At 41.1% G+C, this 27,671-nt stretch overlaps 1 protein-coding gene across 2 annotated transcripts in view; it reads left to right on the forward strand.

The window, feature by feature from the left end:
• The window catches only part of PRKG1 (protein kinase cGMP-dependent 1), a 999,829-nt gene that overhangs the window by 763,608 nt on the left and 208,550 nt on the right, over positions 1 to 27,671 (forward strand). For both annotated transcript variants that reach the window (XM_081955689.1, XM_081955688.1), the window contains exons 6-7: positions 13,444 to 13,521; positions 27,455 to 27,549. In XM_081955689.1, coding sequence (XP_081811815.1) covers positions 13,444 to 13,521; positions 27,455 to 27,549 — 173 coding nt within the window. The remainder of the gene's footprint in view (positions 1 to 13,443; positions 13,522 to 27,454; positions 27,550 to 27,671) is intronic.

Here is a 27,671-nt window from a genome sequence, read left to right on the forward strand (position 1 = left end):
ATCATCAATTAAGGCACATCTTCTTTCGCAGATACTCGTGTTGATTTGCGGCAAGTGGTTTGTTAAGCATGTCTGCGATCTGATCATGTGTAGAAACATATTGCAATTTAACAAAACCTTGCTTAACTAATTGCTTTGTGTTTTGATAACGAATGTCAATGTGTCTGGACCTAGAACCTGTAAAATGTGACTCAGAAATATAGACAACAGATACATTATCTTCCATCACGGTGATTGGTCGAATCGGACGTGTCCAGATATCTGTGATCAAAGCATCAAACCACGTTAGAGAATTACAAGCATCTGAAACACAAGCATATTCAGCTTCAGTAGATGAACATGAAACAAAACTCTGTTTTCTCACTTGCCAGTAAACAGGACAACCATTTAGGAACATCATGTAACCAGAAGTGCTTTTGCGTGACTTCTTGTCGCTCGCCCAGTCGGCGTCGGCAAAACAAATCAACTTTGGTTGATCAGTGTGTGTTGGTTCTAGCAATAACTTCATGTGTTTAGTGTGTTTTAGGTATTTCAACAACTTCTTAATGCATGACCAATGAAATTGTGTTGCCTTACCTACGTGTCGTGATAAAAGATTAACACTAAGTGCGATGTCAGGTCTGGTCCAACTACTAATGTATAATAGTGAACCAATGACTGAACGATAAAGTGTTTGATCCTCGAACTCAGGACTTGGTTCATGTGTTAAGTTGTGAAAATCTGTTTGCATGGGTGTCTTTGTTGTGCTAGCATCTTTCATGTTGCAATGATGTAGAATGTGGTCAATTTTCTCCTCTTGTGAAAGACTAAACCCCTTCTGTGTCTTTTCAATTTGAACACCTAAATAAGTGCTAATGTGTCCTAAAGATTTTAGTGTGAAGTATCTCTGCAAACTTTTAGCAAAAATCTCACTCATTTTCTTATTTGGACCAATATAAACAATATCATCAACATAAACAAGAATTATCTCATATGCATTGTTAGATCTTTTTGTGAACACGCATTCATCAGTTTCGGACTTAATAAAGCCCATTGAATTTAGTTTGTCAGTAAGACATAAATACCACATTAAACCTGACTGTTTCAGACCATAAAGACTTTTGTTCAGGAACCAGGTATCCCCTTCTTGCTTTCGGAATCCTGGAGGGCTTCTCACGTAGATCTCTTCATCTAGGTCTGCATGTAGATAAGCTGTGTCCACATCAAATTGGAAAACTTCTAAACCAAGAATAGTTGCAGTGGTTAAAGCAATTTTTACACTTTCAGTTCTGACTGTTGGTGAGTAAGTGTTTGTGTAGTCCTCAGGATAACGTTGAGCGAAACCCTGAGCTACCAGTCTGGCTTTGTATAAAGACTCACCATTCGGTTTCTTCTTGATTCTGTAGACCCATCGGGTGCCAATGACTTTCTTATTTGCTGGAGGTTTTGCAGGTGTGAATACATTAAGTTTCTTTAAACTGTCCATTTCATCCTGCATTGCATCATACCACTTGTCTTGTTCTGAATCAGGAAGCTGTTTGATTTGTGTGAATGTCTCTGGAGGAAGAGTAACGTTGCAAATCAAAGGTACTGGTGTTTTTGTCAGTTGCCATGAATAACGTTGTGGAGGGATTCCTTTTGTGGCCCTCTTGGAGCGTCTAGGAACATCAGTCCAGTCTTCTTCTTCTTCATCATCATCATCCTCGTCCTCACGTTCGTCGCTAGCATCAGCATCCGCGGCTTGAGAAGACGGAACATCAGGTTGTGAAGAACTGGTAGAAGGAATATCTGCCTGCAAATTATCATCAGGCTGCATGGCATCTGGAACACCATCTCTAGGAAAATAAACTTCAGGATCATTGGAATGAATCCTGGACCAGTCAATATCTTCCTCAAAATTAGCAGATTGTGAAATGACAATCACATGTTTAGTATCAATGAATTTGTACCATTTTGAATTATCATCAATACCCATAAATCTCAGTCTCTTTGCTACTGCACCTCCCTTTCTTCTTTGACTTAAGGGAGTGTTCACCATAGCATATGAACCAAAAATATGGAGGTTCTTGAGATTAGGCTTGTAGCCATACAGCATGTAGAAAGGAGTTTGATTGATTACACTGCTCCAAGTACGGTTGACAATGTAATTTGCATATTTGATTGCTTCACCCCAGTATGCGTTACTGAGATTGGCATCTTCTAGAAGACAACGCATCATGGTTTGTAGAACCCCTTGTCTTCTTTCTACGACTCCGTTATGAGCCGGTGTATATGGAGCAGATGTCTGATGAAGAATTCCATTCTTACGCATCCAGTCCTGGAAACGCTGAGACATGAATTCTGCACCACGGTCACTCTGGATTCTGGCGATGCGAACTTGGTATTGTGTAGAAACAAATGCTGCAAAGTCTTTAAAGATCTGAAAGGTCTCAGATTTCTCTCTCATAGGATATACAAATCCATATCTAGAATGATTATCTACAATTGTTAAAAAATACTTTCTGCCACCAAGTGTTGGTGGGAAAGGACCCACTATGTCAGTGTGTACCAAATCAAAAATGCGTGTTGACCGGCGTGTAGCGTGTTTGGGAATTGCAGCCGCCTTGGATTTAGCCTTTTTGCAAACCGCACAATCCAAAAACACCTTACACCCCTTTAGATCCAAACCTTTTGCGAACTCCGGCATCTTTCTAAGAACACGGAAATTGGCATGCCCCAATCTTCTGTGCCACTTGTGAATACACCTGGAATGCAAAGGTTTACCAGTTAGTGAATTCTCAACATTAACAGTTTCATGAGGACCCTCAGGCTTGCTTTGAGCAATCTGTTTCTGTTTTCTCTGTTTGTTGGCTTTAGGAGCCTTTGGCACAGTAACGCTTTCTCTCTCTGGGACAACTCTCTCTGGGTCTGCGTTGTGCCTTTTTGGAGTTTGCATACTTGCCTGTGCTTGCCCTTTAGGCTTTGGCTTTAAGTAATAAACACCACCAATCAGCATGGTTTCAGCAACAATATCACCATCTTTAACTAAGTAACTTGCTTTTTCGAGGTGGTGAACCTGGAACTTTAAATCTCTAGACAAGTGACTTTGACTAAGCAAATTACTGGTTGCTGAAGGTATGTAATAAACATCAGGGATGTGTGTATCGAGCTCTTCAATGTAAACAGTTCCTTTTCCCATAACCTTGCAAGTGTGGTTGGTGAAGGAATACAGTTCTCGATACTCGGGCTCTGGTTCGCCCATCTCTGTGAAAAGTTCCCTTCTGTGGGTAACGTGCACAGCTGCTCCACTGTCTAAAGTCCACAAAAGACGTCTGTCGAACTTTGGATCAGGTTGTGGAACGTTGGTTATGGCCAGTGTTGCAAGTGGAGCTTGTGGATCACGCCTTGGACCACGACGACCTTGTCTTCCGCCTCTACCTCTGCCTCTGGAATCTGTTCCTCTGGGCTGGTACGTGACGGGAGCTGGAACTCGTTGGGGACAATCCCGGGTGTCATGTCCCACACGGTTGCAGGTGTAGCATTTTGGCATCCTTGGAGCGTAGCCTCTTCCTCGGAAGGGACGTCTGGCTGGAGCCTTTGGTGCTGGAGGTCGTTGCAGATGTGGGGTAGCTAACCTGATAGCTTCGTCTTCCACTAAAAGTCTGCAAACGTGGTTAACTGTGCGTTGAGCAATAGGCACGTAGTTAATCTTTGCAACAGCATCTTTCCATTCATAATTCAATGAGTTAATGATGATGCTAATCATTTGGATATCATCGATTACATGGCCATTTTGTCTCAATTCACTTCTCATTCTTTTCAGTTTGGTCAAATGTCCACCAATTCGTTCACCAGGTTTCAACTTCGAACCATGGAACTCAGACATGAGCAAACATGAGGATTCAATTGAAACGGGCCTGTAGCAATCTTCCAAAATAGCCCATATTTCTTGGGCAGTTGCATCAGGTGGAAAGATACCTTGGATCTCAATTTCCATTGACATGAGTAAAGTCGTGATTGCTCTGTTTTCAAGGTTTCTTATTGCAGGTGTCCAGGGTTGACGGGGAGGATCAAAAACCATGGAATGTGTGCCTTCTCTTCGAAGCAAGAGCGCAATTTCACTGACCCAGGCTTTATAATTCTCTCCTGACTCCTTTAATTTGGACTCACCAGTCAAGGGGGTGACTGTGAATACCTGCTGAGGAACAATTTGTTGCTCTGGTTGCAAAGCTGGTTGTTGAACCAGGGGATGCTGGGGTTGCATCATTGGCCTTTGCGTGGCAACATCAAATTGGCTTCCTCGAATTCGCCTTTGGCTTTGCCTTATTCCATCTAGGGAGAATTCCACACCGCCAGGAGGTGTTGAAGACTTAACCTTTGGAGACAAAGTTTTGGCTTCTAAAGGACTCATAGACATATCTCTGAAAATCTGGTCCAATTGCTTAATCTTTTGCTGTAATAATTTTTCTCCGCCAGCAGATGGCAGTGCAGCTTCACTTTTTGGCTGCCTCTCCTTTCTATACGTATGCTGAAGTTCAATGGGCTCAAAGGGACCACGTGACCTCGGTGACGTGTACATGTCTCTTTGTTCTAATTGACCAGTGAACTCTGTGAGGTGTGTCTTAGGCTGTTGTTTTGAAGAAGACAAGATGGCGTCCTCAGACTTTTTGGGAGTGGGGGAGCTTCTTCTACTTCGCCTTATCTCTTCAAAACACACTCTCGCCTCCCTAGCATATTTTTCAAACAGTTCTATTTGATCTAGATAGCTTTGCATTTCTTGCTCATCATCTGGGGAGATGTTATAAAATTTGCTTTCTGCGTGGGAGGATTTTAACTCTGCCGGCAGTTGCCATTCATCAATCGTTTGATAATCTGCGAGGGTCTGGGAATGGAGTGGCTCTGGCAGAGTGGGAAGTTTTGGCTTGGCCCCCAAAAATTCATAATCTCCTGGAGATATTTTAGAAGGAGGAACCACTGACCTCGTTTCGTGGATGTCGCGTCCTGTAGCTCCTTCTCCCATATTTGGCTCGGCACCTGAAGGAATTTGTTGTTCCTGAAGCACGTTTTGATCTTGCTTCTCTGTGTCCGAGGGAGCCTCTTTGTCAGAGGAAGCTGATCCTTCTGTGCTCGCCCCATCTTTCTTTTTCTTTTTTTTCTTTTTCTCCGACATTGCTAATTAGGCTTAGTCGGTTATCTTTAGATAGCATGAAGGGAAAATACAGCCATAAATTGTAACCATCTCAGCTGGTATCATCAAAAGCCAAAACTCTGCTACCAAGTTGTCAGCCAAACCTCTGCTACCAAGTTGTCAGGGGAAAAAACACCCTGTTAGAGACCGATGGACCGTGGCTGATTCCCTTCTGCATATCTTTTGAGATATTGAGAAAAATAAGTCTTTAAAAGTATTCTAATTAATAAACAAACTTTAATAATAAAATAAAACAGAAAATAACTAATTGGTTACATTTTGATAATGAAAAGCTTCGTTAGCCAAAGTTGGCTGCCGAACAAAGAAGAGAGGAATTTGGAATGTGTAACGCGTGCGCAATAAATCACTTTCAGATAAGAACCCTTTTTTTGTTTTATGACCTGCGCAATAAAACTTTCTTAGTTTAACTCTTGAGTGTCAGTTTAGGCAGTTCAGGCCTAGCAAACTTTTTAACATCGTGACAAGCTTAAGCATATATTTAAGTTTGCTTCTGGGTTGTGTTTATTAAGAATAGCATTGCCTTATTAAGAAAACAAAACATTGGCAAAATACTCTACAATGTATTATTTGGATTTTGTTGAATAGATAATTAAAATGCCCCATCTTGAGTTTACCGTACATATCCAAACTGCCATTAAAAATCTGATGGGCACTTTCATTAAGGAAAAATTGTGGTTCTGTATATCCCTTAATGAAAAGGGAGAGAAATAGGATATAGAAATTGCTGACTACATCTGTGCCAATATACATTATTTTCCCCAGTTTGTTCATTCGTGTGTGCAATAAACTTTTCTACTTAACTTAATGAGCGCTCATTAATGCTGACAACAGTGTCCAATGTTTATGACTTTTGTGATTTTTGAGGTTTTACCGTTAGTGACAATTTTCCATAATGGACTTTATTATTCTTGACAAACGATATTAGGTCACATTAGATAAGAGATGTAGTGGAAATCATGTGGTGTAGCTAAAAAGGAAAACAGGGTCATTTGAAAGATCAGGAGACTGCATGTCATAAAACTGTATTAAAACACAACCAGCCTCATCTTGTAACGTGCTCTTTTTATTATGCTTTTTCCTTCCCAAGCTAGATTTGAACTCTTTTAAGGCTCGTCATATCTAGCTTCTTAAACATTTAAACACATCTTCCCATACTGAAAAGGGTAAGAAATGTTGTGAGTTTCAGGTCCGAAACATTTGGCGACATGGTTCCTCACAGATTTTTTTTTCCTCCTCCTTAACATCAGACTGATAAATTAATTCTATTGAAAAGGGAAATTTCTAGCTGCTTGCTCTTCCTAATCGTAGCCATTCAACATCTTTAATGCAGATGAAACTCAGTGTCAATTACAATTACATCATCCCACATTAGTGGAATAAAAAGAAATGTGAGCTTGGTGTATTGCACTGCTTGTTGAAGTAGTGTGAAGCTTGACTGAAATGAAGTAGGATGGAGCAGAATGTTGAAACCCTCATAATACCGTTAAAGAAGCCAATGGTTCATTGTGAACTGAAATACAGCGTGCCACCCTGCTGACCTCATCTCAGAAGGATATCGAATGACTGAATGGAGTTCAGGGGAGGGCAGAGAGAAATGATTAGGTGTATTGGGTCTGAAAAGAGAGTGGCCATTACTTTCAGAACAGATGCAGAAAAAGGCAAGAACAATAAAACAATTGTACAAAATAAAGAAGAGCAGAGTTGATTTAAGCATTGGAAAGGGAAACATATTAGATGATGAGAAACAGAATGGCTGCCTCAACATATTAACATCATCTATAAATTAATTTACATGTGTTTAAAAATAGTCTAAGCCCTGAAGTATTATAGTTATAAGCAACATACCTCAAAGCTTATTTTTTTTCTGGAAAACAAGAAAGGGCATCCAAAGAAGAAAATTCTCTAATCATTATTATTTTTTCTTTTTATTTTGCAGTCCTAATAACCCACCTTGGTCCCATAGGACTCTTGGTAGCATGCATCATCAAACAGAAAGAAGTAAAGATAATAATGGTTTAATATGTTTTAAAACATAACTATAAAAGTGAAGGAAAGATAGAATTCAGCATAGATTCCAAGATAGGCTTCCAAAATAGACTTTCAACTGGGACCAAAAACACCCTGAAATAAAACAGCTTTAATTTGGTTATGGAATGTCTGTAAATGCATACAATAGCTAGCTCATTATAGTATTAATTTCCATTTTCAAATTAATGAAACTCCTACTAAGAAACTGTGTTAGTTATATTAAGACATCAAACAACTGTTGTGGATAGCCTACCTCAAGTTTTTAAAAACTAAAATTAAACAAGGTGGGTATTCAGAATGTTCTTGCAGAGTTAATATGCAGTACATGAAGTGTTTCTTTCTACCTAGAAATTAGAACATGAATAGGTCCTCTGTAAACTTAGAAAGATGAGGACTAAGTGGACAAGAATTTTTCCATGTTTGGGTTTAACAAAATTTCTAACCCTTTCCCTGCCTCAATCTTTTAAAATTCCCATGGATTATTTACAGTGTGCCATTCATATATTTGATCCACAATATTAATCTGGAGATTAGAATCAAGCATGCCTCCATATGGCAAATGTTCTAATAATTTTCATGACATTAACAACTGTACCATGGTCACTCGTTCATATGATATGGAGTAATGCAGGATTTTCTTCGGTATTGCTCTAAAAAATTATTTAGACTTTTTCATGAAAATGAATGAACCCAAAATTATCCATGCTAGAATCCATGCTTTTATAGAATGGTCCTTTCATATGTAGAACAGGCAATCCATGGTATGAATTGGTATGGGTTAAAAAGAATGTGAAATATAAATCAAACTCCTTGCAACACTTTGTCTCATGGTAAATATAATATGCTATGCTGTATCTTCAGGTAAACTGTAATTGAGAGTTATCAATTTACTTTGTTTCCAGATGAAAAATAAAGTATGCAAATCAGAATAGCTCAGAATTCAAAATACACCTAATCCACTGCAGTTAATTGGTGTAATAAAGCATTTATTATTTGCCAACTTGTATTGGCAAAATATATAAAGATGTTGGCACAAAGATGCAGTCAACTTGCTGCCAAAGAAATAATAGTACCGTAATTACATTATTACAAAATTATGCACAGTTTTTCTCAGGAGTTTATCATTCTCTTTAGATCTCCACAAAAAACTCTGGGTATAAATGTATCATTGAAGTTTATTTCTAATTTTTTAAAATCACCAGAGCAACTTGGAGATTGATATCAATGGCTAAATTAAAACATGAATGGACTTTAAAATCTCATATCTCCCTGCTTTTTTGTAATTACATAATTTCTCTGCTACACCTCTTGTGAAATAGCAAAGAAGCAAAGATTTGTTTCAGTCAGTTATTTCAGCAAATATTTTATTTGACAAATGTGAAGGACAAGGGACATCCTATTGCACAGGTGAATATAACAATCCGCGATGAAGACATATTGACACAAGACTGTTCAGAAACACTAGTTATACCTTCTGGTTAACCAGAAAGGAATATGATGTTATGTGACATTTACATTCATAGGTCTAGTGATGCGAAGTAAGAAAAATACATGAGAGATATGATGCAGTCAGAATGTAGCCAAAGAAAACTGCATGGAGATTTTGAAAGAGAACAAAACAGAAGGGAAAAAAGGAAACAGGTGAACAATGAACCCCCATGTAGAAATCACCACTGCTGAACCGATTGTGGCATTTTCTGAACAACAGCAGTTATATCATTGAAAGTAACAAACAGTTCTGAGAATGATTTGTGGCATCTTAAGAACAACAAAGGCACTATCGATAAAATCCCAAATAACGTTGCTAGAAAAGGACTGAAAATTTAAGTCCCCAGTATAGAATATGGCAGCAACACTTGGGAAAAGAATCCTGAAAATGTACAACTGAATGTGTGATGTGGTTAAATATACTCTCTGCCACAAAGAGGAGGAGGTCAAGCTATTTTCCAAAGCACCTGAAAGTCATACAAGGAATAATGGATGGAAACTTACCAAGGAGAGATTCAACCTAGAGATGGGGAGGAACTTTCTGACAGGGGGAACAGCTTGCCTTCAGAAGTTGTGAGAGCTTCATCACTTGAGACTTTCAAGAAGAGACTGGACTGCCATTTGTCAGAAATGGTGTAGGGTCTCCTGCTTGAACAGGGGATTGGACTAGATGACATATAAGGTCCCTTCCAACTCTGTTAATCTGTTAAACACTGCTAATGCAATTTTAGGTTTCATCAACTGACATATAATACTCAAATTAGAAGAAATAATATTTTCATTCTATTCTACTTGGGCCAGCCTTTATTTGAATACTATGTTCAGTTATTGGTGTATATATGTATGTATGTATGTATGTATGTATGTATGTATGTATGTATGTATGTATGTATGTATATACATGTATATATATATATACAAATATATATATATATATATATATATATATATATATATATATATATATATATATATATATATATATATATATATATATATATATATATATATATATATATATATATATATATATATATTTGTCAACATGTCCAAGGTAACAGGTATTAGTATAGACATAGACATTTTTGTATGAAATTGGTACAAATAGATGGATATAAATAAGTATAACATGGCCATGAACACATAAAATGAGTACATATCAATGGGGACAGTAGGACAGAGACGGTTGGTAGGCACGCTGGTGCGCTTATGCATGCCCCCTTAGGGACCTCTTCTTCAAGTTCAATTCAGTGACTTGAAGAAGAATATCAAGTCTTATTTTCTATAACTCTCTGTTAATAAGATTGAGTTATCAGTCCCCTTCCTTGCATCCATTTCAGTACAACTTTCTCTAAATGTGGTGCCCAGAACTGTATTTAAGATAAGTGTCTGACCAATAAAGAATTTATTGGAACAATTACTTCCAGTTTTTGGGGAAACGAGTATTGATACAGTCTAAAAATCAGTTGCTCCTTTTCAGCCATGTCTCATTGCTCAATTCATGTACACAATTCTATGTTGCATGTATGCTGTTACCAAACCAAACATTCTGGACCATTTGTGCTTTGCCCAAGCGAACAACTTCACATTGCTGTCTGCTTAATTTATTTCTGTTATTTTTAGCTCACTGCTCAAGATCCTTTTGAATTTTAATTTTGTTTTCTGTGTTATTTTTTTAACCCTACTTAATTTCATGCCATTTGCAAATCTGGTAAGTTGTTCCTTTCACATCTCCTTCCAAGTTTTTATTGAGGAGAAAAGAGGCCAGAACTGTGACATTCTTTAATATCTAATTTCTTGTTTAGTGAGAAACGATTAATGAGAATTGAGTACAATTTTTCAATTCAGGTTTGGATCTCATTCAATAGATACATCATCCAGCAACACTGAATTAGCTTGCTGGTCAAAATATGCTAGTCCATCAGAAATTTCAAGTTATTTTACTTCCACATCATCTCTATGTGTGACTGTGTAGTTGAACTTGGCAGCCGCATATAATGTGAAGCCAGTTTGGTGTAATGCAGGGGTGTCAAGCTCAATTTCATTGAGGGCCGCATCAGGGTTGTGTTTGATCTCAAGGGGCTGGGATGAGCGTGGCTAGGCTGGGCGTGGCCAACTCAACATTGCTCATGTCGTCATATGGTTGCCTGAGAGTTCTGCCAGCAAAAACAGGCTCCTGAGCTCCGTTTTCAGCTGTGGCAGCCTCCTGCAACCCTCTGTCAGTGAAAATGGAGCTCGGGTCACTCTATTTTCACTGGCAGAAACACCATGGGCTGATCCTTTGCTGTTTCCAGGACTGCCCCTCAGGCCGCTCCCCGCAGGCCGAATCCAGCTCCCAGGCCTTGAATTTGACACCCCTGGTCTAATGGTTAAGATTCCTGGGTAGAAAGCAGGAGATTGTGAGTTTTAGTCCTGCCTAAGCCAGGAAAACTGGATGGATGACTTTGGGCCAGTACCTCTCTCTCTCGACCCAACTCACATCATAGGGTTGTTTTGTGGCGAAAATAAAAGAAGAAAGATGTGTTGGATAAAAGAAGAAAGATTTGTTGGATATGTTTACTGCCTGGAGTTATTTGTAAAAATAATGAAAGTGAGATACAAATAAATAAATAATCCTCCCATTTGAAATGCCAACTTTAGGATTACTTTTAAAAGATATTTTTTATTGAAGAATTTTTTAATAAGTTAAAATGCTATTAGAACTCTACTATTTAAAAAAATGGGGGGGGGATAAGAGAGAATAAGAATAAGAGAGAAAGAAAAGAAATGAAAAAAAAAAGATAAAGTAATAGCTTCTTATCCATTTGACCGTGGTTCTTTTTTCTCTATTTTCAGCAAAATGTCCTTACGGGATTTTCAGTTACTAATAAATGTAATTATTGATTGTGTGTCTATTAATCCTCATAAAAAAAAGTTCTGGTTTCAGGTGAAAAGTGACCTTTAACATTTTTTCCATCATTATATACATATATATTTCAATGCAGAAAACTCTGACCTTTTTACAAATCCCCCAGGCACAATAAAATGTCTTCATATTGTTCACATTTCCAACAAATATTTGAAGTACTTTCATACATTCTAGACATTTTTCTGGAATCATATATTAACAGTACATCATTTTATAAAAGTTATCTTTTAGGTTGTAATATATATTTCAATCATTTTAACCCTCTATATTGTGATACATAAATTTTATTAATGTGAATATAACATATATCATAACACAACCTAACATAAAACAAGATGATATATTATGTTAGCCCAATGAAAGTGTTGGGGGGGGGGAGGGAGGAAGGGAAGGAAGGACAGACAGACCGACTACTTCATATGAGACTTTTTTCAAAATAGCCCCAGAATGTAAAATAGAGAGCCAAGCCTAGTGGTTAAGGCATAAGGCTAAAAACCAGGAGATTGGGACTTCTAGTCCCTCTTTAGCAATTCAATTCCTGTTGCAACCAATACTTAACACTCAAATTGGCAAAAAGAGCTTGTGTTCAATATACTTTCAGGAGTTTTCTGCGGCTCACCCTAGGAATCACCCAGGCAGAAAGCCATATTTTTATTTTGCCTTGTTACATTTGTGTTGTATTTGTGCTGATAAATAAATAAAGGGAGACTAGTATAGATCTATTTCAAGCTATTTAGCTCTCATCAGCTAGCCATAAACACACACACACACACACACACACACACACTGTATGTATGTACACACACACACACACACACACACAGTATTTATATAAAAAAGAAAGGTGAAGATGAAAAAGGAATAAGGAAAAAAAAAGAAAAGAAATAGAAAAGGATTAACTGCCAACTTTCCTCGATATTGTTACAAGTATAAAATACATTAATATTTTAATCTAAAATTCAATACATGTAGTCTTTGACTTACAATAGTTTGTTTAGTGACCATTCAAAGTTACAAAGGCACTGTAAAAAGTGACTTATGACCATTTTTCCACACTCATGACCACTGTGGCCTCCCCATGGTCATGGGATCAAAATTCAGATGCTTGGCAACTGACTCATATTTATGACGGTTGCAGTATCCTGGGGTCATGTGATCCCCTTTTGTGAACTTTTGACAAACAAAGTGAATGGAGAAGCCAGATTCACTTACCAACCCTGTTACTAACTTAACAATTGCAGTTGTTAAGTTAACACATTTAACAAATGTGACAAGAAAGGTCCTAAAATGGGGTAAAAGTTACTTAACAAATGTCTCAGCAATTTGGGGCTCAGTTGTGGTCGTAGGTTGAAGGCTACCTGCAAGCCTGTAGAGATTCTCAGTCATCCAGGTCATGGCTGTCCCAAAGGTGCTTTTTTAAGGAGGCAATTGGACTTTGTTTTTTCTTTGAAGACATTTCACTTCTCATCCAAGAAGCTTCTTCAGCTCTGACTGGATGGTGGGGAATGGAAGGATTTATACTCCTTGCAGACAGCTGGTCATTTGCATCCTTTGGATGGAAATGACCACCTGTCTGCAATGGAATCCTTCCATTCCCCATCATCCAGTCAGAGCTGAAGAAGCTTCTTGGATGAGAAGTGAAACGTCTTCAAAGAAAAAACAAAGTCCAATTGTCTCCTGAAGAAGCACTTTTGGGACAAGTCCACTTGCAGCTGGAGTTAACCTTTACAGAGATTTATCAGGGTTTGTGACACGTCTATCTATATTTTCTTCATAAGAACAACGAAGGTGTTTTATTTGAGGTGACACGTCCTGATTTGATTCCTTTTGTTTTTGCATTTCCCCCTCACAGACACACTATGAAAATGGAGAGCACATTATCAGGCAAGGTGCTCGGGGAGATACTTTCTTCATAATCAGCAAAGGAAAGGTAAGCTTTTCTGACACCGTTTAAAGGCAATGATTTGTGGGATGAGACCAGAGCTGTTGCTTTTTTTCTTTTGTAAACACTGAGAGGATATCTACACTCCAGAGGTGGGTTCCTACTGGTTCGGACCGGTTCAATCGAACAGGTAGTAACTATGCGGCCTGGGTCACTGGAACCAGTAGCGACCCATGCCTGCCACACACCCAAACCGGTTCTCCTATGGGGGCCACCATCTTGTTTTTCGTTTCTGTGCATGCACAAAACAATTTTCAGTGGAAACATTTATTTTTCCCCATTTTTAAAGGTTTTGCCCGTGCACAGACCTTTTTATTTGCAAATGTGCATGCATGCACATGCAAAATTCTTTGAAACCAGTAGCAACCCATCCCTGCTGCACTCTCATATTTGATTAAATGTTGTGACTTCGTGTTTGGGTAAACACTGAGCTTCCCAAGTTGTTTGTTTATTTAAGCCTATTCACTGCTTGACAGGAATGATTATGTACCTGTCAAAGCTTGTTTGCATGTTTTATTTTTTTCTATCCATTATCCGGCAAGTGATTCCTAGCATTTATAAAATTATAAACATCCATGATATCAAAAATATGCCCAGGAAATCTATGTATTGAACTGGCCCTCGTATATCGGTTTTGATACATTAACTACTCAGGATATGTTGCAAATTGCTTTTTAAATTCAGTGGTTTTGGGTTTTTTTTTTTTTAAAAAAATGCAACTGCTAAATCTGTGAAAACATTGCAAATTAAAGATGTTGTTGGAATTCTCTAAATTCATCCTTGGACCTCAGCTCCATAATTAAGTGTTAAAGCAAATTAAGAGAAAATGACAGTTTTACTTCAGTATTCGGAATCTACAAGCAGTCTTCTCACCTAGCTGTCTGCTCTTGCCTCTTGCCTTAATTTCCATTCACCAGGAGGTGTGATAGGAGGTGTAGTAGGAACAACATTGGTGACAGCAGCAGTTAAGAAGGCTTACAAAAACCTTTGAAAAAAATGGCAACTTTTTAAAAAAAGAATTTTATTGGTTTTTAAACATTTATGGGAAAAGGTAAGAGGATATATAAAAATTTTTGGCAGCTTCCACACTAGAGATAGAAATCCATCCAAATCTCACAATTTACAATCTTAAAAACAAAATATAAAGGATAAGCAGAAAACAGAGTCTTATTCTATGTTGTCAATCATGTGTTCAATCATTTTCCTTTGTCACATTCTAGAATATCAACAATTACTGTTATTTCAACTACTTTTATTTTTGTGACCTGAGCCTTTTCGATATTGCTCCTTCCTCCCTGTCTGCAGAGGGAGCCACAGCCCCCCCTTCTTGTCTTGTACCTTGCTGTCCTTTTCACTACCTTCGCTGTGTTCGTCCTCTAGGAGGGAGGGATGCTTTTTAATGAAGGCTTCAGCCTCCTGAAAAATGGCAACTTTTAAAGGGTACAGGTGTTTTGCAGCCCAGCATTTAAAGCTTACCACATGAGCTACAGCCAACATTTTCTACGTTGATCCCACTCAGCCATTCTGTTTATAAGAATAAATTGAGAGTTTCATTTTTTTTTCTACCTCAAGTACAAAGTCCAGAAGCGATTTCCAAGTAGAAACAAAACCAATTGTGCTTTTTTTCTTTGATCAAAGCAGTGAATTTGGTCATCTTTGCTAAACTCCTTCAACTTTTGCAACCATTCATCCATTGTAGGAATCAAAGTGTCCTTCCATTTTTGCATGTGAAGTAATCTTGATGTAGTCAACTTACTGTATATAATATCATATATAACATGTGGAAGAGGCCTTCGTCCTGCAGTGGATAGACAATGGCTAAAATGATGATGATGACATAGTTTACATTATTATGGAAAAGTTAAAAAAAGTTGAGGTTTGATAATATTTTTTTTTATTCTACTGCACCAAAGGGAGTCAGAAGTCAACACCTTTTTTTTTCTTTTTTCCCTTTGCCCCACACTTTTCCCTTTCCTTTTTCCTCCCTATTTTCTTTTGTATTTTTATACTAAAATTAAATTAAAAATATTTGAATATTTGAATATATATATATTCAAATGTTAACATATTTTTAATATATATAGGTATGGTAAAGGTTCCTCTTGCACATATGTGATAGTCGTTGCCTACTCTAGGGGGCAGTGCTCATCTCAGTTTCTAAGCTGAAGTGCCATGCTGTCTGAAGACTTCTCCATGGTCATGTGGCCGGCATAACTAAACGTCGAAGGTGGATGGGACGCTGTTACCTTCCCACCAAAGTGATCCCTATATTTCTACTTGGATTTTTTATGTGCTTTTGAACTGCTAGATTGGCAGAAGCTGGGACAAGTAACGGGAGCTCACTCTGTTACGCGGAGCTAGGGATTCGAACTGCCGACCTTTCTGATCGACAAATTTAGCTTCTTAGCCATTGAGCCACTGCATCCCACATACATACATACATGAATAGATTGAGAGCACCATTGGTTTGAAAGGAAGGGGGTCAAACAGAGGTGGAAGCATAAGACACCATCAGTATCCTGTCTACAACTGAGTCCTTTCAATACTTACAAGAAGATTCCACACCCATTTGCACTGTGATCAGGTAATCCTGAGGTTACAGATAACCCCCCAAGTGGCCTCAATGACTCTCAGAGAGAGTGCTAACAAACCAGATGATTGCAAGAAATATAAATCCTTCCATTCCCCCCATACCACCACCATTCAGTCAGAACTGAAGAAGCTTCTTGGATGAGAAGCAAAACGACTTCAGGGAAGAAACAAAATCCAGTTGCCTTTTGAAAAAGCACTTTTGAGATCTGGATGATTGAGAGTCTCCATAGTCAAATGGGATTTGGATTGGACTGTTGTATCTCAACTGAATGTCTAGTAGATGTCAATAGTATATCCTTGCAAATCAGTTGCCCAGCCAACATCTTCATGGCTGATCGAAGACAACACTTTGTCAACATGTCTCCCTGGAAAACCCTCTTCATCTGAAATTCATTAATGACAATTTAATCACCTGATACCTTGGGGAAAAATAATCAAATTCCATCAAGACTTCAGTAATTTCCACTCTACCATCATCCTTAGCTTTGACCTATCTATAGATTAAAACCAGGCAGTGGTCTACAAATACATTTGTTTTACCCACTTGATAGAGATCCTCAATAGAATTAAACCAGTCATTCAGGAGATGGAATTATCCAACCAAGATCAAAAGACAAATTAATAAAGCCAGAATGTTTCCCAGAGACAACCTATTAAAACACAAAAACAGCAGACACTGGTAGTTATCTACAGCTCACAGTTCAAACCACTCATTAATAGCCTACAACCTATACTAGATAATGGCATTGCATTCCATATTTGAATATAGATAACTGCCCAACATATTCTCACAAATAACTAACAGCAGAACAGGGATTACTAATGTGGGAATTAAACTGCAACAAATAGAGATATCTACTGTGCTCCCACAATTCTACCAACAGACCATTGCAGGCCACAACAGATATACACAAAATGTTAGAGGTGTCTTCACATGCGTTTCTACTATTGTGATATTTTTCAACAAAAGAACAATTTTGTACAACAAAAGAACAATTTTGTACAAAACAAATCAATGGACACAAGTCCATCAGAATCATAACAAGGACAATGTAATATCAATGTCCCAGAACATACTATTACAGATCTCAGTATGCCCATTTTGGAAAAAATAGACTTTAAAGTTTAACCCCATGATTGAGAAGGAGATTGCTGAACTTAAGTCAAAAAGTTTCAGACTATGTCAAAAGTTCTCAACAAGCACAATAACAATTGTTGATTGATCAGGTGCTTCTAATCTGTCTTTCCCTCCTCATCCCTATTTAAATCCCTATTTAAATCAGCTTAGCCTTTCCATCAATGTGATGAAGTGAACTGTAGCCTTTTCATAATGTTTATTAGTTGAAAAAGATGCTAACAAGCTTCTGAGGTTTCCTTAATCTTTTTGCTGCCACCTAGTGGTCACTTGACCCAAATATGGCAGTTCAGCTGCCATATGGAAAGTGTGGGCAGATGGAAAGTGTTGAGATTTGAGCAGATAAATAGGAGGAAAAAATAAATCAAGCGACTTTCAAGGTTTTTTTTTTTTTTTTGAGAAGCTGGGTGATAGCTAAATAGTTTTAAGTCTATATGATAGAGGCTGAAGAGAGTTCACCGATTACTAGGGCAGACCGAAGATTTTATTACACAAATATCCAGCAGTTAATGCAAATGTCTTGGCAATATGCTAAATTTGGCCCTGCCATTTTGTATCCCTATACAAAATTTATTCAGAGAAGAACAATTGGATTATAGATGGCATTTATGTAATTGTAAATATTTTACTTTGGCATTGAGTTGCTGACAGAATAAACAATGGCTTATCTTTTAAAAATGCACTGCATTTCTGCAAAAGATAAAATATAAAAAAGAAGAAAAGACAATTATGAAGAAAACAAGAAAGGTGAAGGTGAAAAGGAATAAAGAAAAGAAAAGAAAAGAAATAGAAAAAAGTTAACTCCCAACTTTTCTTGATATTGTTACACCCCTAAAACACATGAACACTTTTATCTAAAATTCAACAGTACACAGCATTTCTATAATCATGAGCAATTCTAACTGTGAAATTCCAAAATTAATATAGCATTTCTTTCAGATTTCAGTCCAAAAGTGATTACCAAATAGACACAAAGCTAGACAAAGACTTTTTTTTAGTTAATTTTGCTCTTTTAGCTGGTTCCAATAACTTCACCATCCATTCTTCCATTGTGGAAATCCGTAAGTTATTCCATCTTTGGACATACAAAAATCTATATATAGTAGTTACATAATTATCATTTATAAAAACAAAGTCCCCCTCTCCAACTGCTAGTCCAACAAAACTAAAAGATGAACCACCCATTTCAATTGTATGTTTATTTTCAGAATTCTCTGATTTAAAGTACATACTTGATCCCAATAACTGCTAACCTTCTTACTAATAGCCTACTTACAAAACAATGGCTTATATCAGTGGTTCTCAATCTTTTCTTCACCACAGACCCCCTTTAAATACCCTTTTTGACCACGGACCAGGAGTATGAACCCCCAAAATTCAAGATTTAAATCATAACATTTCTTCAAGCTTTGGCCAATCCCTTGTGATGACATTATGCCCCCCCAGGGGTTTGTGAATTACAGGTTGAGAACACTGGATTATCTTAAACTGTATAGTATTATGCTATTATAGTATAATAGTATTCAGCATACTATTACAGTATATACTATATACCAGGGGTGGCGAACACGCGGCTCGCGAGCCGCATGTGGCTCCCGGCCAAAATAAATGAGGCTCTTTGCCTCTTGTCATTATTTAGTATACTGTGGCTCGGATCGCGCGCTCCCTTTCGGAAGCTGGGGAGGTCCTTTGCAGGCAGCTAGAACGGGCCGCCTGCAAAGGACTTCCCCAGACTTGCTTTGAGGAGCACGGGGCGACTGAGGCTGGTTGTGAAGCCCCAAAGCCCCCACCGCCACCGGAAGAACTGCTGCCACCTCCTCCTCCTCCTCCTCTAACAGGCAGCACTGCCGGATTTGCCGCCCGGCGCTGCGGCTGAGATGAAGCCGCCAAAGCTCCAGCCGGCATCTCCGCGCGTGGCAGCGGCGCCTCCCCTCCGCTCGGAGCAGCTGAGCTCAGTCAGCGCTGGGTTACCCCTGCCCCCCCTCCTCCTCCGCCGTGCTTTTGAGGAGCCAGTAGGAAGGCGGGGGGGGGAGCAGGGGAAAAAAAGCCTCATGGCTCGTCAAAAGCACGGAGGAGGGGGAGGGGGCAGAGGTAACCCAGCGCTGATCTCAGGAGCAAATCTGGTGATTCTGTTGGAGGAGGAGGAGGAGGAGGAGGAGGTAGCAGCAGTTATTCTGGTGGCAACTCGTACTCGTCGGCATCTTCAGCAGAAGCCCTGCCCACAATGAAGAAAGCAAAGATGGAGCAGATCCACGCAGATGACGTCGCTGCAACATGACTGGAGGAGGAATTCTGGGAGTTGAAGTCCACAAGTGTTAAAGCTGTCAGCTTTGAAGACCCCTGGGGGTTTTTTTCCCTAAAGGGTTAGGGGTGCAAGGGTCTTGTAACTTGACAGCTTTAAGAGTTGCGTGCTTCAAATGCCAGAGTTTCTGAGCCAACATTTTGGTTGCTAAGCAGGAGCGTTGTTAAGTGATACTGATATTATATAACACTTTGAATTAAGCGGGTACCTTGAAGAAACATAACTTTGAGTTTCAAATAATACTGATTTCGTTGTTGTCTTAGGTGACATCTGTGAAAAAAATTCGGGTGCTCAGGAATGAAAATGTGCCGCTCAAACACTATACTTTTCTGTTCACATCGAAAAAAAATTAGAGGGAACATTGCTTCCGGGTCTGTTTTGGCAGGTCACTGCGTGGTGTGGCTCTCTGACGCTCACAGTTTAAAATTTTGGCTCTTTTTGTCGAACTTGTTCGCCACCCCTGCTATATACTATACTAATATACTGTGCATATTACATGAGGTACAGAAGCTCCCCATTTATACTACTTAAATATTTGACTGTAACTTAATATTAGGTGATCTTAGGTGATCTTATAATATTCTTTCAAATGAGTAGGATAGTTCTTAATTCAGTGATGTCCAGTCTTTCTAGTATTATGAAGAAGAAAGCTCCACCCAGCTTCATTAAATTATAGAGGACACCAGTGAAGTTCTTCTGAAGATAAGTTCTTCTTAGAGAAAAAGTGACTGGTTTGTACATGCTGATCTTAATCTTTCAAACTTTAAATTCTCAATGGGTTTAGAATTTCTGATTTCTTTGTCAGACAGATATCAAAACACTGTTATGCTTTGTCAGTCAGGGATCGTGGAAGGTTGCAACAACCAGTTTTGTATGGCTAACAAAGATGTGCAGAAACCCAAAGGTTCTTTTTTCAAGAGGCAACTTCTTTAGTTTCTTGGATGAGAAGCAAAACGTCTTCAGAGAAAAACAAGGAAGTCCAGTTGCCTTTTGAAAAAAGCACCTTTGGGACAACCTTGACCTGGATGACTGAGAATCTCCATAGGCAATGTGCAGAAACACATTTTAAAGCTGTCCCTGTGGAAGTGAAGCTAATTTTAGGAAGTTCTGGTGCCTGGGGGGGGGGATTTTTCCATCCTCAAAGTTGATCTTTCCTACACATCTTAGAGAATTGACTGGAGCTGATTATATTCTGGAAATAAGTAAAGAGCTACCAAAATAAGGGCAGGACTTTAATATCTCAGATCCCTTCAAAATAAATTTCTAATTTCTTTGGCTGTTGATGAGATCTGAAGAACTCAGGTAGTTTCTCAAGTATAAGTATAATCTTTATTGTCATTGTACTTAAATACAACAAAATTGATTTTAACCTCACTGGTGCAAAATTATAAGAGAAACGAAAAAAGAAAGAAAAAAGAAAGAAAAAGAAAAAAAAATCCTAGCATGTGCATGGAGTGATTGTGGTTGTATTTAAAAGTCTCACAGCCCAAGGATAGAAACTATCTTTAAACCTGTTTGTTCGGATGGCTATACTTTGATGTCTTCTGCCCGATGGTAGAAGTGCAAAGAGACACTGACCAGGGTGTGAATCATCTCTGAGTATCTTCCTTACTCTGCTAAAGCAGCGAGATCTGGCGACGTCATCCAGTGGTGTCAGAGGGCAACTTACTTACTTTACTTACTTTATTCATATTTATATACCAATGGTTTCTTGTGCCGAATTGATCACTTTCTGTAGGGCCTTCCTGTCCGCAGCTGTTAAACCAGCATACCATACTGTAATACAATATGTGAGGACACTTTCTATGGTGGACAGATAGAAAGAGGTGATCAGCCGTTGTTCCACCTGATTTTTTCGCAGGACTCTAAGGAAATGAAGTCTCTGTTGGGCCTTTCCAATCACCAGAGACACATTGTTTTTCCAGGTGAGATCTTGACTAATAAGCACTGCCAAGAATTTAAAAGAGGAAACCCTCTCCACACAGCCCCCCTCGATATACAGTGGGGCAGGTTCCTCTCTGTGCTTCCAGAAATCCAGCACCATCTCCTTTGTCTTACTAGTATTTAGATGTAAGTTGTTTCTTGAGCACCATGAAGATACCTTTTGGACATCTTCCCTGTATGCTAATTTGTCCCCCCCGTCTTGACTTGCAGCTTTGTTGGGATTTACAGCCTTCAGCTCATCTCTCACTTGATGTTCATCCAGGGTGAGTGGCTGGAGGTCAGAGGGCCTTTGGGCTAGAGCCACAGAGACTGATCTTTTGACCTCAAAGCAGGTGGAGAAGCTATTTAGCTCCTCTACTAGCAGGGCATTAACATTGGCTATTTTTTTCATATTGCCCTTATAGTTGGTTAGGTGTTGTAGCCCCTGCCACCCCTGTCTTCAGTTATTATCTTCTAGATACTTCTCTACCTTTTGTTTGTATTTCTGTTTAGCCGCCTTAATGCCTCTTCTCAAGTTTGCCTTGGCTTCATTGTACTTTCATTTCCTGTCTTGAAGGTGGAGTTTCGGGCTCTCAGAAGTGATAGCATTCCTGTGCAGGGCTCTTTGATACCAACGGTTGTGGGGAGGGGCAGGTGCAAGGACAGATTAAGAGCGCGTAGTCGGTTGGGAGACCGGGGTTTTTGGTCATTCCCGGTCGTTTGTACCAACCCCTGCATACTAGGTGGTCAGGATCTACAGACCCAAGGCCTGAGAGCGAGGTCCGTTGTTAATAAGGCCCCCCTCATCCACGATCTAATTTTGGAGGGGGAGCCGGACCTCGCAGGAATAACTGAGACCTGGTTGGGCCACGAGGGAGGCCTTCCCCTCGTGGAAATGTGCCCGCCAGGTTATCGAGCATTTCACCAGCCTCGGGCCCAGGGAAGGGGCGGCGGGGTAGCAGTGATTATCCGGGAAGACTTGGAGCCGAGAGAGTTCACCGTGCCACAGACATCCGGGTGTGAGTCCCTTGTCGTGAGATGGGGTCCAGGGAGGCAGTTGGGCCTGCTGATAGTATACCTGGCTCCTCGCTATACATCAGCGGCCCTGCCTGAACTCCTTGAGCTGATCTCATCGGTGGCGGTTGAGACCCCCAAACTTTTAGTGATGGGGGATTTTAATCTGCCGTCGATGGGAGAAGCGTCTGAGGGGGTTCGGGAGTTCATGGCTTCCATGACAGCCATGGACCTGACCCAGTTAATTCAGGGCCCTACTCACGAGGGAGTCCACACGCTGGACCTTGTCTTTGTCTCTGGCCAGTGGACGAGTGATCTGGGAATAGGGGATCCAGCTATTATTCCCCTGTCATGGTCGGATCACTCACTTCTCCGGCTTGACTTCCCTGGTGCTACCCCCCGCTGCGAGGAGGCGGAACCGGAAGGTATTAGATGGTTCCGCCCCAAGCGCCTGATGGAACCAGATAGGTTCCAGACGGAGCTTGGGCCACCTCCTATGGACCTGGTAGACGCATGGAATGGTGGAGTGGAGGACCTGGTAGACGCATGGAATAGTGCGACTACCGGGGCCCTAGACCGGGTGGCGCCTTTGCGGCCTCTCCTGCGGCGACGAACCACCCTGGCCCCTTGGTTCACCGAGGAGCTAAGGGTGATGAAACGCCACAAGAGACGCCTAGAGAGTCGTTGGAGATCCTCCCGTTCCGAATTTGACCCAGCACAGGCACAAGCCTACCTGAGGACGTACCTTGTGGCATTAAGAGCGGCCAAACGTCAACATTGCGCCGCTCTTATTGCGTCTGCAGATAACCGCCCTGCCGCCCTGTTTCAGGTGACTCGCTCCCTCTTGTTTGAGAGACCGCGGGAAGCCCCTTTACAGGGCAGAGCAGAGGAGTTTGGGAAATATCTACAGGACAAAGTCGCTCAAATCCGGATGGGATGGGCCCCCTTCAGTGGTCCAGTAGAGACGCCCGTGGCGAGTCTTGAGGGACCGCTTTGGGAGGAGTTTGACTCGGTTGCCATCGAGGATTTGGACAGGTTGCGTGGACGTCTGCGACCTACCACATGTTTATTGGACCCGTGTCCCTCCTGGCTTGTACTGGCATCCTGGGAGGTTACGTGCGACTGGCTCCTGGGCCTAGTGAACGCTTCGTTGGGTGAGGGGTTTCTACCGGCCGCCTTGAAAGAGGCGGTGGTGAGGCCCCTGCTCAAGAAGCCTTCCCTGGACCCAACGGACCTAGTCAATTATCGTCCAGTCTCCAACCTTCCTTTTTTAGCGAAGGTTGTAGAGAGTGTGGTGGCACAACAGTTCCCACATCACCTGGAGGAAAATGATTATCTAGACCCGCGCCAGTCCGGCTTCCGACCCGGGCACAGCACGGAGACGGCCTTGGTCGCATTGGTTGATGATCTCTGGAGGGCCAGAGATAGGGGTTGTTCCTCTATCCTGGTCCTATTAGATCTCTCGGCGGCGTTCGATACCATCGACCATGGTATCCTGTTGCACCGGCTAGAGGGGCTGGGAGTCAGGGGCACCGTTTTACGGTGGTTTGGCTCCTACCTCTCTGACCGGACGCAACGTGTGTTGGCAGGGGAGCAGAGACCGACCCGGAGGCCACTCACATGTGGAGTGCCACAGGGATCGGTGCTCTCACCTCTCCTGTTCAACACATACATGAAACCGCTGGGCGAGATCATCCGTGGTTTTGGGGTGGGATATCATCTGTATGCTGATGATACTCAGCTATACATTTCCACCCCGAACCACCCCAATGAGGCCGTTGAAATGATGTCCCGGTGTTTGGAGGCCGTACGGGTCTGGATGGATGGCAACCGACTAAAACTCAACCCTTCCAAGACGGAGTGGCTGTGGCTTCCAGCCTCCCGGTTCAACCAGTTGCTTCCATCTCTGGCCATCGGGGGCGTGCAACTAGCCCCCATGGAACAGGTGCGCAATTTGGGCGTCCTCCTAGATGCACGGCTGTCCATGGATGACCATGTAACAGCCGTGGCAAGGGGGGCGTTCCATCAGGTTCGCCTGATGCGCCAATTGCGCCCCTTATTGGACCGGGATGCCCTACGCACAGTCACCCATGCGCTAGTGACGTCTCGCCTGGACTACTGCAATGCTCTCTACATGGGGCTTCCCTTGAGATGCACTCGGAGACTACAGTTGGTCCAGAACGCAGCTGCGCGGGTAATTATGGGGAGATCGAGGTTCTCCCATATAACACCCATCCTGTGCGAGCTGCACTGGCTTCCTGTGGCCTACCGGGTGCGTTTCAAGGTTTTGATTATGATCTTTAAAGCGCTTCATGGCACAGGACCTAGTTACATGCAGGATCGCATCCTGCCCCACACATCCCTACGACCAATTCGCTCACACAGAGAGGGACTTCTCCGGGTGCCGTCCGCCAAACAGTGTCGGGGGGCGACACCCAGGAGCAGAGCCTTCTCTGTGATGGGCCCAGCCCTGTGGAATGACCTCCCCTGTGACATCAGGATTACTTCCGATCTCCGCTCCTTCCGTGTACAACTGAAGACCCACCTCTTTCAATTATCTGGCCTGGCTCAACCGTAATTTTTCTTACTCCTCCTGACTGTCTTTTTAAATTTTAAATTTTAATTTTACATTGGGTATCTTACAATTGGGGTATTTTAATGGTGATTTTTAACTGTCTAAATGTGATGTAATTTGTTACCTCCTCCGTGCATGTGTGTCTTTGTATATATGTATGTTTATGTGTTTGTACACATGTTTTATGTTCTATATGCTCCATTGTACGCCGCCCCGAGTCCTGTCTGGAAAGGGAGCGGCTAATAAATTCGAATTTATTATTATTATTATTATTATTATTATTATTATTATTATTATTATTATTATTATTATTATTATTATTATTATTATTATTATTGTACCTCTGCTGACATCCAGGGTTTACAATTACTGTAAACTCTGATGCACTTATTCACTGTTACAATTTCTGTGCATGTTTTAATGTATGAGAGTTCAGTGTCAGTGAATTCTTGCAGCTCCAAATGTTCAAATATATTCCACTTGGTAGTCTCAAAGAAACTGGCAGAATGTTCTCTCCAGCCAGATTTTGACAGTTTTCAAGACTAGTCGTATCCTTTTCCTAAGGGGGATATACTTTGGGCGCAGTAGCAGAGAGATGTGGTCAGATGTATCCAGATGGGAGAGCGGGATTGCTCTATATGCCTGCTTTAAGTTTGACTACATATGGTCTAGAGCAGTGTTTCTCAAACTTGGCGACTTTAAGTCCTGTGGACTTCAACTCCCAGAATTCCCCAGCCAGCTATGCTGGCTGGGGGATTCTGGGAGTTGAAGTCCACAGGACTTAAAGTCGCCAAGTTTGAGAAACACTGCTCTAGAGCAATGATGGCAAACCTTTGGCACACGTGCCACAGGTGGCACGCGGAGCCATTTGTCAGGGCACGCCAAGTGCTGCCCTTTCAGCTGGCCAGCACGCACGCGCGCACTGGCCAGCTAAGTTCACCGTTTTTAAAAGCCATTTTTTCGCCCCCACCAGGCTCCAGAGGCTTTATAGGAGCCTGGGGAGGGCAAAAAGAGCCTCCCCCACCCCCCGGAGGCCCTCCGGAGGCTTCAGGGACGGTCCGGAGGCTTCCCTGAAGCCTTCGGAACGCTCAAAACGACCCTCCGAGCAAACCGGAAGTGACTTCCAGTTTGCTCGGAGAGTCATTTTAAATGCTCCGAAGGCGTCAGGGAAGCCTCCGGACCGTCCCTGAAGCCTTCGGAACGCTTAAAACGACCCTCTGGGCAAACAGGAAGTCAGTTCTGGTTTGCTCAGAGGGTCATTTTAAGCATTCCGAAGGCTTCAGGGAAGCCTCCGGATGGTCCCTGACAGTTAAGAATTCCACATCTGCAGAACAGTGAGTATAAACAACTCTACTGTTAGTACACCAGTTATTATGTGTGTAAATACAAAGTCCTCCACCTTTGCTTCTACCAGAGTTGCTGTTTCTGTCAAAGCGGTGTGTGGTACGGTTAGTTAGCTCCACTGACACATCCGGTACAAATTCTCTCAAATTCTCCACAGCTCTAGTTCTTCAGTTTTGTGGACAAAGGATTTGGAGTTGGTTAGAAAAATGCTTGGTAATGCTGGTCTGTGAGGCTGCTTCCATAATCGAACTAGCAAACCAGCTCTGCATCCCAGCTTCTGCTTTCGCTCTCTTCGCTGCCTCCTACGCTAAACAACGATCCATGGAGAGCCTGGCAGTCTTACTAGGTCACTTGGTATATTTTGAGATTGTTGGAAGTCGCTGGTAATAATGAATCTTTAATAACTCCCTGCGGGTATAGACTAGTTTTTGCCTAACTCTACCATGGCATCAGGAGCTCAAAAGCCAGAGCGTGTAAGTGCGCCGCCATCTGCTAGATTATATGCTAATTATATGCAAATAATCTTCCATTAATATCTCAGGATCACGTTTTACATCAAAAGATGCTTTTAGTATTTTCAATAGGCATAGGTATCAGTGGTGAGATTCACTTACCTTCCCTACCTACCTTCTGCATAAGCGCAGTACTCATGCATTATGTTGGGGCAGGTGGGCGGAGCCTTCAACAACCGCTGCTACTGGTTCGCCCAAACCGGAAAGAACTGGCTGAATACCACCTCTGATAGGTATCCAAATATTTAACCCTAAAGTCTTCCAAAGATAACAACTATTTAAATCTGTTTTTCCCCCTACATGCTCTAAATGCTTTCTAATACACCTCAGTGATGTTTCCAGAAGCTATTCTGCAGTGTAAGTTATTAGTCCTGTATTCCACTTGGCACCTGAGGCTGGAAAATAGTTTGTTCTTACGACTATCAATATTCTGTATGCTTGAGAGAGAGAGAGAGAGAGAGAGAGAGAGAGAGAGATAAACACACACTGATTTACTAACTTACTTTGCATTACCATCTAATTAGGTAAATGTCACTCGTGAAGATTCACCTGGGGGAGATCCTATATTTCTTCGTACTCTAGGAAAAGGAGATTGGTTTGGGGAAAAAGCACTCCAGGGGTAAGTATTAATGCGCATTCAGATTTCCTGTAACAAATAGGTAAATTATGTACCTTGAAAACTGGGGGTGGGGAGTAGCATCATTACCATATTATTATAAAGCTACTTTAAGATTGAAAGTA

This window comes from Natrix helvetica (assembly GCF_964273705.1).
Source record: "Natrix helvetica genome assembly, chromosome: 5".
Classification (NCBI taxonomy): domain Eukaryota; kingdom Metazoa; phylum Chordata; class Lepidosauria; order Squamata; family Natricidae; genus Natrix; species Natrix helvetica.